Raw genomic sequence first — 19934 nt, 5'->3', positions numbered from 1 at the left:
TCGATAATCGTAAAACTAAAAACCAGGCGAATGGAACGAGAGATCAGAGATGGGCATGGGCAGGGAAGAGGAAGAAAACAGCGACGTTGCTGATCGAAAAATATGAGACATTTATACTCTCACAAGGAGTCAAGATACCTTTAAAGGAGACGAAAAAAGAAGTCAAGACTCGTAAAAAATTGATAGGTCAATTTTTTGTGGCTTTTTTACACGTGAAAGCACAACTTTGGTGAACTATTCCTCGCAAAAACAAAAATTAGGAAGCATTCGGGGCATAAAACCACAGCTATCTAATTCTAAAGACTCAGTTTGGTTGAAAAATCACAGCTAAATTGATCAACATTCAAGATTATTCGCAATAATTTCTGTTATTTCTCTTGACGAGGGGGAGGGGGAGAAGGAAAGCAAGTTCGCAATATTTATTCAAAGAGCCTCATCAAAATATCAACGAAATTTGCAAAAGCAGAACCAAAGAAAGATTTTTGGCAGGACATTTTTTTTCAAAAGTTCCAATTTTGGAAGAGGAAAAAGTTGAATAGAAATTTATCCAAGAGATGACATTTTTTCAGCGCAAAATTTTTCTATTTTTTAAAGGACCAAGAAAAATGAAACAAAAAAATTCAAAATGAACATTTTAAAGTTTGAATCGATTGCAAATTGGAAAAAAAGCAGGACTTTTTGCAAAAAATTTTCAAGTTTTTAAATTTAGGGAGGAGAAGAGGAGCAGGGTCAAATTTCATTAACTCTATTTTTCTAAAAAAAAATCAAAATTTCAAATTTTCGAAAAAAATGAGAAAAAATGAAAAAAAAAACGTTTTGTTGAGAAAAAAAGCAAAAGTTACAACTTTGGCAAAAAAGCGCAACTTTTTGGAATTTTGGTCAAAATAGGATCATTCTTGCAACTTCTACAAAAAAAAGATGTTTTAGAATTTTGCCAAAAAAAAAAAAAAACTTGAAAATTCTGAATCGATATAATTTTTGGAAAACGTATAAATTTTATCAATTTTGGAAAAGAAAGCAGTACTAAGCAGGGTCAAAATTTGTTCAATTCACATATTTTTCTGAAAAAATCAGAATTCTAAATTTCCAAAAACAAAAAAAATTGGGGGAGGGAGGGGAAACGTTTGATTGAAAAAAAAAAGAAAAAGCAAGCATTTTTTACAACTTTTGCAAAAAAAGTTTATCGTTATGCAATTTTGGCAAAAATTAGATCACTCTAGCAACTCCACCAAAAAAATTTTTTTTTACAATTTTGGCAAAAAAAAACTTGAAAATTTTTACCAAAAAATATACTTTTTTAAAATTTAAATCGATATCATTTTTGGAAAAAGTATACATTTTCTCAATTTTGGAAAAGAAAGCAGGGCTAAGCAGGGTCTAACTTTATTCAATTCAAATATTTTTCTGGAAAAAAAATTAGAATTCTAAATCTCCCCCCCCCCAAAACAGAAAAATTTTTAAATGAACGTTTGATTGAAAAAAAAGCAGACATTTTTTACAATTTTGACAAAAAAGTTTAACTTTAAGTATACAATTTTGGCAACAAGTTCCAAAAAATTTTTTTTACAATTTTAAAAAAAAGGACTTGAAAATTTTGACCAAAAAATATGCATTTTTTCCTGTAGGTACTGACAAAAAGTGGGTCTTTATAGCAACTTTGACAAAAAAAATACTCGTAAGATTTCGCTTCAATTTCAGCAAAACAAACAGAATTTTAGAGAATTTTAACAAAAGAAAGGCCTCTTCTGGAATTCTGACAAACAAAACAAGATTTTTTGACAATTTTGACCAAAATAAAAAATGGTTGTTTTTGCAACGTTGACCAAGAGGAAGGATTTTGCGATTTTCGTAAACAGAAAGCAAGATTTACCAGTCACATTTGTCCAAAAAAAGTATTTTCTGTAGTTTTGATAAAAACCACACATGATTTTTAGAATAAGATCGAGTATTGCTTGAAATTTTAGCAAGAAAGCAAGACTTTCTGGTAGTTTTGAGGTAAAAAGGGTCTTTTTGCTATTTTGGAAACATAATAGGGCTCTTTAAAAAGCAAATTTAAGTCTTACTATATTTCCAAAATTGCAAGAAGGCCTTTCAATCTATAAACTGCCTAAGCCTTGTTTTTTTTTGCCAAAATTTCTAACAAAACTCACTTTTATGTTGAAATTTTTAGAAAAATTTTGCTTTTTTGTTGCAAAGATTATTAAAGAGTCTCGTTTGTTTTCCCAAAATATCAAAACAGACCTTTTTTTGATCAAAATTGACATAACGTTTTGTTTTGTTTTCATCAAAATTACAAAAAAAAATCCAGATTTTTGGTCATGTGGCAAATATGATCCATTTATCCATTTTTTTGTCAAAATATTCAAAAAAATCATTTTTTTCATTGGGTGGGGGGGCGAGGGGTGTAAAAATTTCAAGAGAATGCTCAGAAAAGCTGAACAAAAAAAATCTTGAAACTCTTGTTCAAATTGAAAAAAAGCTCTGTTTTCTCTCAGTCAAAATGATCAGAAAACCTTTTTTTTAAAATCAATTATGCAACAAAATCCTTCCTGGAATCGTATCATACAAAAGCAACACAGTTTTCAATTTTTTTTTCAAATTTACTGATAATTTTTCAGCTAATTTCTCGACTATTCTCACCATTTTTCGACTTATAATTCAATTTCTCAAATTTTCCTGAAATTCTCAACCACTTCAAGGCGACGAGAAGTTCAAATTCTTCAAATTTTCAACTCACCCTCTCAAAATTCCCAATCAAAGCAGCACTAATTGACAGATTTCCCGTTCAAATGGATTCATCAAGATCTATCGAATGTCAAGGTTGATTCCTAAAATATTAAGGTAGCATACAAAGCGTCAGACTCTCAACACACATTCCCGACCACTGGCTGTTCCAAACATCCACCTCATTTGCCAATTGTAGTCGCGAGCTCGACGAGACAACCTGTACTTAGGTAATAGGTACATAAGGTATATTATATCTTACGTATGCGTGCATACGTTCGTACAATTCACTACATTGATCTTGATTATAGACACGACGACGACGACGACGAGAAGAGTAACACATTACGTGGGCGCCCATCGCGATCGTCGTCATCACTGCCACTCTGCCAGATCGCTGCGTTCGCTGCTGTCGCTCATGATTTTACTCTCATGACTCATTTCATATGCCCATCGCGTTTTATCGCATAAATCAACAATATCGTACATTTAGAATTTACAATTAAACACGCATTATTATAATATACTCTGAAATATAGAATCATACACGTTGACAATCCAATCTGCTGTACTGTTCGCGCCAGAACGAAAAAATCATAACCTTCGAATGAGAAAAAAGAAAAACCATACACTACTCCAGTGCTATAGTACTACGTACATGTACAGGTATCACTCATAAGATGCGAAACAATGGGCGCTGCGAGATGACTCGAGGGTTTATAACCGCGCGAGTCGAGCTTCCATGCGATGCCGCCACAAGAGAATTAAAACCTTATAGCTTTACAGCACCATCCTCGTATACGAAGGGGAGAGTTAAATGGAGAAAGAACGCTATATATGTGGTAGAGAGCCAGGTGTAGCAGGTAGCAATACACGAGAGGGTGCTAATGGAATTTCAAAGTATATAAGGATCTTGATTCAGGTGCACAGAATGCACTTTCTGTCTCTCTCGCTCTTTCTCTATATACGATGTCTCGTATATTCTTCGCTTTACGCCCGAACCCTCCACCCCCGCCTATTCCAGTCAGCCGCCCGTCAAGGAGTCAATATACCGTATGTCAGGTACGTATTCAAACACACCGCACCGACTCGTACTCTCGGAAACCGTTCAGCGTAGTGTATGGTTTAAATGGTCAAGCAAGTGTAACGCCTACCTAAATGTACCCTCGCTTTTCGTTCGACCAAAAAGAAAAAAAATCGAGTTATTTTTAAAATCACATTTCCTCAACACGAAGCTCACATATCGTCAGTCGAGCCAGCCGAAAGTTTTTAATTATCTAATTGCATCGTCAGCTCGACGATGGTTATTATTCCAAAAAAAAAATCTACCTTGTATACCTAGTAGGTACGTCACGACCATTACACGCTTCTTGTTAATTTTCAACCAACCGAATGATATTTGCATAAGTGAGTATCCGTCTCGGTCTTCCTCTTCTTCCATTCCATAACAAATCCAAGAATAAACCAGCTATTTGGATTTGAAAATTAATACACAGCGAAAACATAATTTTTTCAACCAAGTTTAAGGTACCTGTTACTTATTTACTCCATTTCACAGGACGTGTGACGCTGAAATGACGTAGCAGGTACGAATCATGAACTCTGCAGTATGCAGAAGCGGGTTTCTCGAGTCTATAGCAAGAGCATCGCGCGATAACGTGTCAATTAGTACAATTAACATCTCGCTTCTTCGGTGTGAAATTCGCCACGAATAGTCGAGAAATGTACGTTACATTTCTATTAGCAAATAACAAAATTGTATGGTACGTTGAAGAACGTTGGAACTTGCGAAAAACCATACTGAATCATCGGTTTAAAAATAATCGGAATCGAGTCTCGTTTGGTGGACAGTGGTCCTTAATGTGAAGTTTTTGATTGATTTTAATTCGTACACAAATCTCTAGTTCTGGGTCATTCTAGAGCCTCTGGAAATTTTTCAGTTTCCTCCAAAAATTTCAAATTGTTCTGCAGAGGCCAAAAATGAATCTATAACATTGGTAGACCCTTATTGGACACTCTTTTGACTGTTTTTTTGGTTCTAAAGGTCACTTTTGGCCCCCTCAGAGCGATTCGAAATTTTTGGAGGACACTGAAAAATTGCTGAAGCCTCTAGAATATCTCAAAAACTAGTGGCTGTAGATGTGGGGAAGTTAAATTCGAGAAATCATTTACATTGATTCACTTGGCTCAAAAAAACGTGTATTTCAAGAAAAAATTTAAAAATCACTTTCCAAACAGCTTTTTAAAATTTTTAAATTTTCAACAGTTCTCTCCAAAAACCCAAAAATGAACTTTAGACCCTCAAATTCAAGTTACAGGGGTTTAAGGACACGCTCTGTCAGTTCAACTCTGTCTCGTTCAAATCGAAGAGGACCGGTTCCAAAGCTTCCTTTGTCAGCCATCATTCTGCTCTGAAAACTGACATTCAAAATCTTTTATTTTTTTAACCCCTGGAACTTCTCGAGAAGGCTCAAATTACTCCTCGAGTATCCACCAGAGCGCAGTTCTGCTGATGAAATCCAGTCTTGGGTACTTGATCATCATAATTGAATTTTTCGTTCGGATTGGTTGCAATTTAGATGAGACACCCTGTACATTCGTATCATACCTAGCCTACGTATAGCTAATGTGATAGGTGCTGTTGAGAGATAGACATGGCTTTGGCTTCAGGACTACATAGTACATATAAGAAACGCGTGAAAAAAAATTTACTCGCATACATAATGTAATATTTGGCAACACTGCTGGCGCGCTCTCTGCTTGCATTAAATGCGCAACATTTTTATGTTAATATTCTTTTAATTGCGGTTCTTGGTAACAAGGCCGTTTTTATGTTTATTTTACGATTATACCCAATCTCGAATATCTATCTCTGCTGGCTTGCGTTTGCGTATGCGGCGTTATTTTGCTACTATAATGAAATGAATTTTAAAACGCGCGGTTTCAATGCTAATTACGAATCGGTCGGAGATTCGAAATGCCTGGTTTTTGCGTTCGAATAACAAAAATTTTCGTCGAGGAATTTTTTTTTAACCATCGACACGACGACGCGATTACGAAATTCAAACCGATCGTTGGTTCATTTCATCTCGTTACCAATGTCGTCATTTGGGTCTCACACGTATAGCTACTCGTTAAATGTGTAGCCTGCGATGAATGATGCTGATCGATAGATTTGCAAGATCCATCATACCTAAGTTTTGTCGAGAAGAGGATCTTTTTCAGCCACTGCCAAAATAGTCGACCCATAGAGCTATTTTTCATCTTACGTCGTGGTTTAAAATTTACTCGAGTTGAAAATTAAAATGTGTAGGTTTATCAGCGTTATTGTTCTTGTTTAAAATATGCATTGTGTACCTCTGCACTCGTCGTCGATGGTCGATGGTGGTTTTTTTTGTCGCATATAAATATCGAATATATATTATGGTACTTTCACTCTTCAATATCATGATTGTCGTCGTCGTTGCGTTGACGCAAACCACTCTTATTTATTATATATTGGTGTATATTCCCCTGTCTTCTTCTTGTATAGGTACTTTGAACACAGAAGCCTCGGTTTTATTTACTACCTGTCCGCCTGTTGTATGTGTGAAGTATAAGGTGAAATTTACGCTTGGATTGGAAGGTTCAAGTATGCGGTGATTTTTTTTCTCCATCTTGCTAGATTTATTATCGTGTTAATATGGCCGGATTTTGTGAAAATGACCTTTGTAATACGCGCAGACAACTGATTCGCGTGCTCATGTCGTGTAATTGAGCTTACTCACCGGGATATGTAATGAAAATTACATGATATTTTGCAACGTGGGTAATTTTACTAGGACTGGATGATCTAATGGTTGAATTTGATAAGTTCCGTTGGATAAGAGCTGTTTTTGTTGAATTAAAGTCAGAAAAGGGTGCAATATTTGGCACCCATTTTTGCAGAATTCAAATTCCTGGTGTAAGAAAAAATGGCTTTAGCACTCTGGGGGCCCTTTTTCGTGGATATCTTCCAATTTCAGAGATTTTTTAATCAGGAATTTGGCAATTCAAAGGATGAAGAGATGCATGGATTGAAAATTGGAAAAATGTAAACTTCTCGTCTTTTTGAAAAGATCAAAATTTAGGAAAAATTGAGAAATTTGAATTTTAGGTCAAGAAGTGGTGTAAACAGTGGTGAAATTTTCAAAAAAAAAGACCAATATTTGAGGAGTTGTCCCTAAATTTGCGTTGGTATTGAGTGATATTATCACCATAATTTTTTGAACATGGAAATAAATTCAAATGACTTTTGGAGCGAGGTGGAAGAGTTGTCCTCACTTTATTGGAATGGTCCAAAGTGGTTGGTAATGGATGAAAAGGAGTGGCCCAAGGTGGAAAATTTTCCAAAATTTGGTGCACCTGATTTTGGAATCTGCATTACTAGTGACAACTCCCATCTTAAAGTCACCTTTTAGTATTGATTGTAATTCTTTTGGATCGCTTGATAATTTTTTAGATGCTATGCTGAGTTATGTCAAAAATGTCATTCCTACCAATATAACTTAGCAAACTTCTGAAGTCCTTTTTAATTGGATTTGATATCTGATGAAGTTCAAAATACAAAACCAAAATTTTTACAGAATCAACTAGAAGTATTTCTAGACAAAAACAATTTTAAGCTGCTCTGGTCGTTCAACCAATCCTGATTTTGATGATGGTCAAAAATATCCAATACTGCTTCCTGAAAAAAAATATTTCACTTGTTTGGTCATTGAAAAAGTTCACCAAGAAAATGATTACCACATCAATGTTCAGCATACCTTGAATGAAATTTGAAAACAATATTGGATACCAAAAGGCAGAGGCACTGTTTACAAAGTTTTAAAAAGGTGTAAAAATTGTAAATTTTATGATGGTGGCAGTTTCAAATACCCTTTGATACCGTCATCACCAAAATGTCGAGTTACCAAAGGTTCACAATTTTCCTGCTATGACATTGATGCTTATGGTCATTTATATGTTTTTGATGGAAATATTCAAAAAAAAAGTTATCTGTTTGTATTTTCACTTGCATGGTTACTCGTGTGATACACGAGGGGTGCCTGGAAAGTCAGGTACCTACTAGAGCTGAAAACGGTTACGATACCCGCTTACCGGTATCTGGTTAAAATACTGGCTAAACCCGCTTAGTGGTTGTATCGGGTTGATTCGGATATAGATAGTAGCATATAGCGAGTACTGAACGAGTACAACCGGAATGTTTTTGCATTTGGTCTGCGCACGCACCCCAAAATTTGATAATGCGTAAGTGGGAGGAGTTACGCTTTAACACCTGTCGTTCGTATGTGTGATTGACGTTTGACATGATTGATGACAATGATGATGTCATGCCGGTACACCGGCTAGGCATTCAATGCGCTACCAGTTATATCGTGAACCGGCGCGACATTTTTTGAACTCGCTACCCGCTACTAACAAGTAGCGAGAATTTACGATACGGATATGATAGTTACCCGCTGTCAGCGAGTACCGTTTTCAGCTCTAGTACCTACCTACACAAAATTCCAAACAATCAACGAATATTTCGAGAAATTTGAATCAAAAATCTATAAATAGGTGTGAACATTTCCTACAAATCAATTTAAATAAAATGGATTATCTAACTCTGAGAAAAGTTGAACAATTGAGATTAATTCCTAAACCTATCACAGGTAAAAGTATTCTCAATACAATGATTAACAAATCTCTGTTTGAACTTCACATACCTGGATATAATTATCTGGGGCCAGGCACAAACTTTGAGCTTAGAAAAGAAAAAGGTATAAAACCAACAAACAAACTAGATGAACTTGCCTTGAAACATGATATCGCATATTCTCAATCAAACGATTTTGAGCCTTCAGCGCTTATGTTCAGCCATTAGCCATTTAGGCACAATTTTGCGCAAATTTTTCAAAATTTCAAGTCATCTTGCTCAATTTTATGAACTACAGACTTCAAAAGTTCAAAATAGGTACCTACTTCATTGCCAATTTCTCAAATTTTGATTTAGCAATCGGCATAAATGAGTTGTTCAATGTGGGTGCTTCATCTCTTCTGTATGGGCAGTCATGGGTCAACTTCATCCTCAAGTTCTGCCTCTCCATGGTCAAATTTTGAAAACCAGATTGATATTTTTGTTTACTGGACATCACATTATCACCAAACACCGCGCAAATTTTCTTTGAAATTTTGTAGGATATCGTTTTTTGAGCGGTGACATACTCAAAATGGGATAGAAAAAGCACTACCTACTGCATGTATCAACAAACTGTTTGCTGCAGCTGGAAGTAGACCCCTCCCCCCCTAACCAGAGCTGTGGGTCTGAAACGATCCTGAAACCAGAGCCAATTAAATCCTGATTCAAATCCAATCCCAAAACCTATCCCAAAACCAAAATCGTTATTTTTCTTGATCCCAAAACTGAAAAAAATCCTAAAACCTCTAGAATTTTGAACCCAAAACAATCCTGGAACTGAAACAAAATCGTTTTGGTTTCTGGATTTCAATTTTTGTCGGTTTTCCGCAATTTAATTTGATAAATTGCCACTTAACATCATTTATCATCATTCATTCAGATTATAATGAAAATTATTCGACGAATAAGCAAAATAAATATGCATTTAAAACATTAAACTAATTACACCATTGGATTCCCCATGTCAAAACGTTCCATTTTTTAGACCACTTGTAGCGGTTGAAATTATTAAAACCCCCAGAGCTGAAACAATTTTTTCAATCCCAAAACAAACCCGAAAACTGAAATGAAAATTTAGAAGAACGAATCCCTAAAAAAATCCAATCCCAAAATGAATAAATTTCAATCCCAAAATCGTTTCGGCCCCACATCTCTGCTCCTAACACCATACAAAGTTTCAAGTCGCTAGTGCAATTCCTTCTCAGTAAAAAAAAATGTGTACCTAACTTTCCTGACTCCCCTTGTAGGATGATGACAGAATTTTTACTCGCTTTTAGAAGTTTTATCGCCATTTGTACTAAGTATACTGAATCTGATTGTTAGTGATAATGCAACTCAATTTAAATTGACAACAACATTTGAAAATTTGTGGCAAAATAACATTTTGGATCAGAATACACTACTTGGCAGGGCAGTTTTTATGAGAGATTGTTTTGTCACCAAAACACTGATTAAATTTTGAGTTGTTTTTCTGGATATACCTAATCTTTTTGATGGGTTTATGGAAACGGGAACATGAATTATTGCTGAACTCAAGTGCACCATTTCCCTCTGACAAATCTTCATCAGCTTACACTGAATCTACTCTTCATGACAACCTAATACAAAAACTACTTCCGGAAAAATCACCTTCATCTCACTTCTTAATTTTCCATTTCATTAGTTCTCATCTCTTCATGCTCTTACCCTCCTGAGTCCAGAGAACGAAGAGAAAATCAGTACAAGGAGTGCATGAACAACTCGACGAAGTAATTAACCGAAAATAGTTTACAATATGAAATTCCATCAACCTTTCACGTTCCACAGGTATCACAGGTCCGCTACGTCAAGTATCAGCCATACAAGCCAAGCCTGCAGTACGTGAACTCCAGGGGTGACTTTAAAACTCACCCTCCTTCATTCAGTCGAGGATCCTATTTTTTTTTTAAACGTCAAGTAACCCAAGGTGTACAGATTTAGAAACAATAGAATCCCGCCTGCCTCTTTATATACTGAAAACGACTTATGAAAGAGAGATCTAACTGTACGAAGAGAAGAGAAGAGCACTTGTCGAGTACTCTCGACATGCACCACGGTGGATTATCGGTTCGATGCACACACAGCGTCAGCATCTGCACTCTGCAGTGCACCACAATCGACGCATTATGCGTAAACCAAACTTACATCTACGTACAATCATTTGACGAAATAAAGAAAGGAATACGACGACGAGGAAGAGACTCTGGCGCGAATAATTTTCGGCGACCAAATCTATATAGCCAAACTAGCCAATCGAGCAAACGAAAATAACTCGACGCGCATTGATAATACATAAACCACTACCGTAATGCTTTCTGGTAAATGACCACAACACTATTATGTGAACGGTAATTCATTTACATCAATATTTACTTAGCGTTTAGTGGACGTGCTTTGTGAACTTATAAGTTGGTGGATTTTTTCCTTCTCTTTGCTCTGCAGGAAGGGAGGGTGATAAACTGTTTGCCTTCGTAGACAACGAAACACTATACAGCCAGAAGAACCACGACAGAGACGGAACGAAGAAAAATAACACTTAGGTATAGTGTTAATGTACTGTACATTATGTAAAATACACATTGTATGAGGTAAATTCCTCATCATCGGTAATTGGAAGACGCGGCTACGACCAGTCAGTAAGTACGAGTAAGGGAATCACGAGTATTTTTTCGTCGCCAAGTCGAGTCGAGTCGTCACTCCCGAGATCCTTGTCATGTCCGGTGTCCGTTACACTCGGATGCTCCCAAGTCATTACCATTGTCGCGATTTAACGAAATTCACGTACGTATAGCAAATTACACTCGGTCGTAAAACGTAGGCATTTTTTTATTAGCCGCGTGTAGTTCTCGTAGTACATACCTAGCTTCGAGTAGGTATTATTCGCTTCATTAAATTCGCCATAGTTTAATACCCATGAGTTAAAAAATAAATAGAGGAATAGTTATAAATGCTCGACAACGAGACAAGTCGTCCTTAAACGAAGCTGTAAAATATATAGAGTACTAGGTATTTTTGGCAAGGTGCATAAACGCCGTGATGCGTACAAGCACGTGCATAAGTGAACACAAACAAACATGTAGAAATATAAAAAAAAAAAAAAACTATAGCGACTGAATCCTTCAGACTAATCTCGTTTCTGATCATTTTGCGACTGCAGGCAGGGTCTGGATTGAACGAACACTTCGATCGAATTGATTGAAATGTTGAAAGCGAGTTCGTGATTGATCATTGATCTACTTCTACACACTATACAAGAGCATTCCCTGTGCTGGCACCAAAATTCCAAAAAACATTTTTTACAAAATTTAATTTTGAAATTTTTAATGGACTACGTATTTCAATGACAGTAAGCATTGTGGTACTTACAAGTGTTCAGACTCACTCTCAGACCAGAATTTCTTGTGGAACATCATGATCAATTTCAACCCCCCCCCCCTTCCTCACCCAAATTGTTTGAAAAAAATGGTTCAATAGATTTCTGGCGAGTGGTAATTCAAAATCTGCTGAATATAAAAAAACTTCGTCTGCAAACCTCTCTCCTCTCTTCGAAAAATGATTTTCAACTTTAGGTCGATGAAAAATGCGACCAATTTAGAATTTCAATGGAAAAATTCTTCAGTACCTCAAAAATGCATTACCCTGAAAAAAACCAGACACACTTCACAAATGGAAAATTTTATACTCTGTAATTTGGATTATTGCAATTTTTCTCATCTGGCAGTCAGTTTTTCCCAAAATTAAATTTTAAAAAATAAAAGTTGAAATTTCCCAAGTTTTTTGTCACAAAAAATCAATTTTTGGAAAAAACCAAGAGTCCTACAAAAAAATATGCAGAAAAAATTACACAGCATAAAATTTCTCATCTGCAGATTTTTCAAAATTTGAAGGCTCACATCAAGAAATCGGCTGGATTTTGAGAATATTCATTTGTGGGGTTTCAAAAAAGATGATTGGAAGTTTCAAAGTCAATAAAAATTTTTGAAAAGCTCGAAGCTCAACTCACACTACAAAAGTTCAAGTTTTCACGATAAGTATCTACAAAAGTTTACAGCAGCTATACTTTTTGGATATTTGAAAAAAATTATATTCAAGATCAATTTTTACACTCTCTTCATCGAAGAAATTTTCGAAATAAAGACCTCACAAACCTCCAATTTTCACCAAAATTTCAAAAAAAATTAAAAATTGAAAGGGCAGAAGTATTATATTTAGTACTTAATTCGAAAGTGCTTCTAGTTTTTCGAATATAACCCTTCAGGACTCAATGATCACCGAAGCTCTCCTCCCACCACTTAGAATTTAATTAATATTGGCTCATTTTTTCGATTCATCTTCTCTGATTCCCCCCACTCCCCACTCCCCTCTAAAGCTCAAAATTTCCAAAATTTGAAAATACATAATACATGGTGCATTGTTTAATGAGTTTTCGAGAAAAATACCAGTTCGAATAAGTACCAACATTTTTTTTTGTAGATGTGACTCCTCAGTGGCTCAGAATTTGAATATCAGCTTATTTTTTTCGTTTCAACGAATCTTGACCTCCCTGTATTCCTCACTAATTCTCAAAATATGGAAAAATTCCCCCTCCCTCCCCACAAAAAAAATTGAAAATGAATGTGAGGCAACAGGATGGATTACGAAAAAACAAGCTCTGGATAATTTTGATCAAATTCAATGAATACTTTCATTTTGAGTTGAAAGTAAACCCAGAAATTATTTTAGCTCAGGAGATGCTCTTGGAGAAAAGATATAGATCCTCAAACATGGCGAATTTTCGAGAAAAAAATCGCTCATTTTTCGCTCTAGTCTCTAACTAACCTGTTTTGGAAAAAAAATGATATTGTTCCAAATGATGATGTTTGAAATTTTACGTCAACCTTGAACCTATATAAGCCATTTCCATCAAAATCGAAGACCACTTTAAGGGTTCTATTGAGGAATTACAAATTTCCAAATCGCTCATTTTTTGGGTAAAGTATTTTGAGAATATTTTCTTCTCGAATACCTTATTACGCATCAAGTAAGGCCAAAATACTAAAAAATATTATTTTTGAAACTGGGGGAATAATTTTGAAAACAGTGATGCCAATTTCTCAATCACTAATGCAAATCTCAAAAATTCGAGAAAAATTGTCAAAAGCTTATGAAATTTTTTCCAGTTTTTGGAACTGGCAATAATGACCAAAAAATTGGCACCACTGTATTGCAAAATATTCCCCCAGTTTCAGAAATGAAATCACTCGATGTTATGGGCATATTATAATTAATGCGAAACATTTGAGAAGAAAATGTTTTTAAAACACAAAACTTACCTAAAAATAATCAATCAACGAATTTTCAACCGCTCAGTAGAACCCTAAAAATGGTCTTGGATTTCAATGGAAATGGCTTAGGTCGACGCAGAACCTCAAAATGCCATCTTCTGGAACTGGACATTCTTTCCAAAACTAGTTGGGTAGGGACCTGGCCGAAAAATCCAAGATTTTTTCGAAAATGCCCCCTATTTGACTCCCCTTCAAGGGCACCTCCAGAGTTGAAATTTTTTCTGAGTGACTTTCAACTCAAAATGAAGGTTTTCACTTTTCATCGAGTTTGATTAAAATCCTCTGACTTTATTTTGAGAGTGCTGAGTCCATCCCTAATGTGGGTGGAGGGGGGAGGGTTGAAAAATTTAGAATTTATGATGTGACATATCGATTTCGACTAATTTTAGGGCACCGAGTTCAAATTTTCATGTATTTTTTGAACAAAACTTTTTAGTGCCTCCATAGCCTTCACTTTTTTTAAAAATTTGGTGACTTCCACTTCAGAATTTTGTCTGCGAGACTCGTATATGATGCAATGGAGGTGTTTTGACGATTGAAGAGGGGGAGGAGAGGGGAAAATAATCATCTAGTCTACATTTACCCTTTATAAACTGCAAAATAACAATCAATCACGATTTCGCTTCAAATAATCCAATCAAGATGATCATCAATCGCACCCTTACCCTACAGCAGAAATATCTCTGCACACTCAACTCAGATCCAACTCGTTCACCCTCAAATCTCACTCTCACCCACTCAAATCCCTTTCAGCCAATTTACAAAGCAACAACAATACAACACAACATATAAGTATCCCAATTACGTATCTAATTCTACCGATTAATAACGTGATCTCAAACTCACTTTAACGGTATCGCTGAGGATGGCACGTCTTGAACAAATTCCTGCACAACGAGCACCGTGTGTCCGCCGGGTGCCTGATACGAGGTGTTATTGCTGAGCTGAGAAGGCTGCTGTACGACCACCGAGACGGGTCCATTCGATGTGGAGATCGTTTCCTGGATTATCTGTTGTCCGAGAGAGTCTGGATTCTGCGGATCGTACAGTATGGTTTGATGGCCTCCGTGGCCGGACACGTATATCACTTGTTTATTACCCAGTCCATTCTCGTCCTGGCCGTCTTGCTGGTACTCGGCGGGAAAATCGTCCACTGATACCGGGGTCATGGTGGCCAAGACGGGCGAATTCGAATTTGGTAATTCTTCCGAAGGCAACGAGTTGGTCGGCGAGACGGCGGCCGGAGGTAGAGGCGAGATTCGGATATTGTGAGAGTCTTGTTTAACCTGAGATTGATCGTCTACGGACATATTATGGCACGAATTTTAACACGAAAACACACGGTAAAAAACGAATTACAAAACAAAAAAACAAAAATAAAATTTAAACTACAACGACGAAAAACTGTGTTTTTTGATTACAAAAATTGAACCGAAAAAATACGAATAAATAACGACGAAAGATCGAGGTAGGTATTCCGTTTCAAGCACTATTAACTACTAAAATACACGACGAAATACGCGGAAGGATTGGCCTCTGAAGTAGCCACATTTTTTGCCACATTTTCCATCTGAAACAAACGAAAAAAATTCCAAAACCATCAACGATCGTTTCTAGCTTAACGACATAGTACAGTTTAGATGTACGCCAAAGCTATGTCTTGGCAAACACGTCATCGTCATTGTAAGTGCACATTCACTACGAAGAATTCTGAAACGTCCTCTTCTACAATCCAACACATACATACAGACGGACAAAGTTACATCCATTTAGTTAAACGATCACGTCTATACGAAAATATAATATGCAATTGTATTTCTGTATTGTATTATAGGTATATAGAGGTACACAGATACACTTCCACGATGCACATGAGTAGATAACAAGTCACAGGGTTAATCCAACGATGAGATCATACAAATCACACAATTAAAAACACGCAGAACCGTTTATCGAGCTTGCCAAAAAAAAAAAAAACTTCACTATCACTATAGCACCGTAACACGACTTTTATCACAACGATAAGACACACTACATACAATGTGTGAAATGTGAATGGTTTTAGCTTAACAGAATCTATCTGGTTCCGAAAAGATCTGTAGAGTAAAGTATCGGTTCCGAGGGTGGACAAAAGATCCTATTTCCCCGCTTCACCGCTCATATTTCGACAGCTCATCCTTCGTACATCTTTCACCGTAGCACAATGCATGGTGCATGGTGCACCGTGCACAGGTAGTTTATCTGCCGACTACACGGTGCTCGTGTAAACACTTTCTGAGCACAGGGTTGCCAAATTTACCCTTTTCAACCCACGTACTTGGACATACACAGCAAGGTAGAAGGTACCAAAGAGTACATAACGAATACATAGCTTTACCAATTATCATATACACAGACACTTGGGCTGTACTTACAGGTACATACAATATTATGTATATGAGAATACTCTACATAATATTATATGTATTACCTACACGTAGACCTACACAAATCTACTCTACCAATAATAATAAATTCGAAAAATTCTCTACTTGTGTTCTCTAATGAGAGTATGCAGACTTATTTATGCCATATCTGACCACATCGATTTAGAAAGTAATTAACGTTTCTACCAGAATAGTTGTCGTTTTATTGTCAATATTTACCCATTAACTACTTATATCCCTACGTATGTCGTATTGGGCTAATTCAACCACGTTTCTCTTACGTTAGGCCAAAGATCAACTTCATGATGAAACCATAAAAATCATTTACCGACGTATAACACGTATGTATGTAGATGTACATTACATACGAGTAGTATAGGAATCGTTGATTAAACGTTTACCTGCAATTCCTTTTTCGCCCACAAAAAAATAACCTTTTGAAAGCACAAAGCAGCATGTGTGTATGGTGATTGGTGATACGTGCATATGAGCAATAATTGTGTTAGGTAATAGGGTCATTTAGTGATGGATCGAGGAGGAAATTGTTAAATTGCTTTGACACGAGCGCAGGTAAATGCAGAAATAAACGGAATTCCGACGTTTCTGTTTAATTTTATAGGATAAAAATTACGAAAGGATGGAAATACGGAATCAAGTACAGATAAATACCTACTCGACTATTTTCCATATAAATCGTAGAATCAGATGGGAGGGAGAGAGTTGTAAAAAATAGAGGGAGAGGGAGGAGGATATTACACCAAATATCTGAAAATTTTGTTTTGAAGTCTCATCAGAGTCGTAAGGACTGATTGGGACTTCTGAACTTATGATAGGATTGACAACGTTTCAGAATGACGAACAAAACTTCAAGATATGACTTCAGTAGGATCTCTTGGAATAAAATTTTCAAAGTTGACACTGGCCAGTGGCCACTTTTTAGTAGGTACCTTCTACCTACTCATCTTAAATCCTTTGATACTCAAAAAATTTCCAGTCACTCAATTTTGACTCACAATCAGATGAAGGTTTTTTTGAAAAGAAAAAAAAGTCTAAAAATTGAAAAGCATAGACTGTTTCAAAAACCACCATTTAACGAAATGTACTTAATACAGAATTTTTGCAGGACCATCAAACAAGAGTCTTCGAGAGTTCAAAATGAGCTCAGAGTAAACTTTATTTTTGTAAAAAAAACACCCCCCCCCCCTACACCAAGGATAAGTCAATGTGTGAAGAATTGAGGATATTAGGGAGGAAAAAAAACACAAAAATTTGAATTTTTTTCATCAAGTAAATATTTGAAATGAATCAATGGAAAATCTAAAAAGTAAAATTTGTAAGGAATTCGTAGCTATCTTCTCATCTCAAGCCCTCTTTCAAAAATTAAAAAAAAAACATACCTAAAGAGCATTTTTTTCAAATCTCCACGAAGGGTCCTCAGATTTTGAAAATCATCAGAAGTAATTTTTTGGAATCTCGAAAGCAAATTTCAATACAAGGTCCGATAGCCTCCCCCCTGGTTGTTGAATAGTTGCAGAATATCAAAAATTCAATTCTGTAAATGCTTACACCGATGGAAGGGGGAAAGGAGTGGATTTTTCGTCAAATTTTCTCGAAATACCAAACTACAAGTACCTGTATACTATACAAAAAATCCCAAGTTTTTAGTGTTTTTCTCCAAAAATATGAATTACATGAAAAATATGATTAGAAACAAAACTGTTCAGCATAAAATTTGCAACAAAAATTGTCCTCATCATTTTTCATGTAGGACGACCCATTAAGCAGATAGATAGGCAAACATCCTGCATATTGGAGAAACATTCATTGAGAATTTGACCAAAATGACCGAGAAAAGTGTAGTAATCGGAGAATTTCGACACCTGGAGCACGAATCCAGCGTTCTTTTTTTTTTCAAATTTGATTTTTGGTGGTTAAAAAGAGCAAAAAAATTATAATACCAAGTTACTCGTAAGGTTTTCTCAATTTTTGTCTCCTCTGACCAGGAAATACATACATTTTCGACGTTCAATGCTTATTTCTAGAATGGAAGAACGTCATATGTGTAGAAAATTTGTCAACCCCTCTTCGTTCCCCTGCTCAAATGAAATATTAATCAAGCGAAATGTTCAAATGCAGTGAAAGTGGGCTTTCGTTTGAAAAAATTTGTAATTAGCAGGCATCGTAGCCAAATTGTTCTAAAAAAAGTAACAACCTTAGTGAGGACTTTCAACAGTGAAAAAAGTGACCAAAAAAATGACCATTTCTTTTATTCCAGTGTTCAGAAGGGCAAAAAATCTGATTTTTTTTACTTTAAAAATTTTAGAATTTGAATGATATTTTTTTGAAGGAAGTTGATTTTGAAAATGAAAACAGAACAGGCCAAAGCGAGAGCGAAAGCTTTTAAAGATTTGTATTTCGATAGTCATAAAAACGATGTTTTCTTGTGAGTTAATTTTTTTGGCTTTATAACTTGATTTTTTTAAAAAGAAATTTCCATCTTGATTTTGAAAAAGAAAAAAAAACAAGTCCGAGCGAAGCGAAGGCAAAAGCTTTCGAAAATTGGTGTTTCGAAAAGTAAAAATTTGTGTTTTCAAAATTCGGAAATTGTTTAATGAAAAAAATTCGAAAAAAATCCTTCAAAAATGAGTAAAAAAAATATAATTTGGATAAAAAATGATTTTTTTTATTTAGAAAAAAAAATTCAAAAAAGTGACTTTTTGGAAGAAAAGTAACCAAAAGTGACTTTTCGCGAAAAAAAATGGCAAAGTTACTGTGATTACCTGCTACGATGCCTGAATTAGGAATCAAAAGAACCAAAATTCTCATCAAAAAATCCCTGGTTTCTAGACAATTTTGGACAAAATTCACATAAAAGTAAGTTGCCCTCCAAAAGGCACATCTCAGTCCTAAAATATCTATCAAACCTACACTCCAAACTTCAACCTCCTGTGCCCATTTTGGGAGACACTAGTGATGTCAAAATCAAAAACTGTTTTAAAAAAAGGCGCGAAAAATCCACTTTTTTGCAACTACAAAGGTATGGCGAGGGAGTGAAAAATCGAAACTCTCAAAAAAGTAAATCTAGAGCATCTTTTGGACGTATAAGCCAAATTTCAGTCCCATATGTCAATTTAGAGGGATATAGAGAGTATGACACAAAGTTTTTCAAAGTCATGGAATACAAAAATCCTAATTTTCTCGCCTCCAAATTATTCCAAGAGGATTATTTTCGGATATGTTATGTAACTTTTGATTTCCTATCGATTGATGTCTAGTTGAATTTATTCAATCTTTTCCCCCTTTCTCCACTCCTTCCTAAAAATTTGGACATTCGCGAATTTTTAGTCAAGGTTCCAACTTTGAATCAAGTCTTAATACATAGGTACTCCCATTCGAGAGAATTAAGCCATAATTTTCTTATATTCTAAGGAAAATCATTAAAAATTAATCTCAAACTCCTTCAGTTGGCAGAAAAAAAATTGCGGAAAATGGAAAAATATTTTAGGTATCAAAGTCAAAAACAAGGAAGTTTTTTGATAACATTTCAATTCAAAAAATCTCAATTTTGGAAATTGTTTGGAATTTAAATTTTTTTTGAACTTTCCAATTGATGTTTTCGACCTTTTATTCTTCCTAAAAACTGAGATGAATTTGAATTAAAGAACAAAGAAACCAAGTAGAGTTAAAAAATGAAGCTTTCAAAATACTTCATCTGTGACGTCTGAAAACATGAAATCATCA

At 35.5% G+C, this 19934-nt stretch overlaps 1 protein-coding gene across 7 annotated transcripts in view; it reads right to left on the bottom strand.

The window, feature by feature from the left end:
• The window catches only part of grh (grainy head), a 270619-nt gene that overhangs the window by 173156 nt on the left and 77529 nt on the right, over positions 1 to 19934 (bottom strand). For all 7 annotated transcript variants that reach the window (XM_065361999.1, XM_065362003.1, XM_065362002.1 and 4 more), the window contains one exon: positions 14614 to 15337. In XM_065361999.1, the coding sequence (XP_065218071.1) occupies positions 14614 to 15077 (464 nt within the window). In that variant the 5' untranslated portion in view covers positions 15078 to 15337. The remainder of the gene's footprint in view (positions 1 to 14613; positions 15338 to 19934) is intronic.

The sequence above is a fragment of the Planococcus citri genome, chromosome 4, assembly GCF_950023065.1.
Source record: "Planococcus citri chromosome 4, ihPlaCitr1.1, whole genome shotgun sequence".
Lineage (NCBI taxonomy): Eukaryota > Metazoa > Arthropoda > Insecta > Hemiptera > Pseudococcidae > Planococcus > Planococcus citri.
Note: the sequence above shows the minus strand (reverse complement) of the source record. Positions and strands in the feature narration are given on the sequence as shown.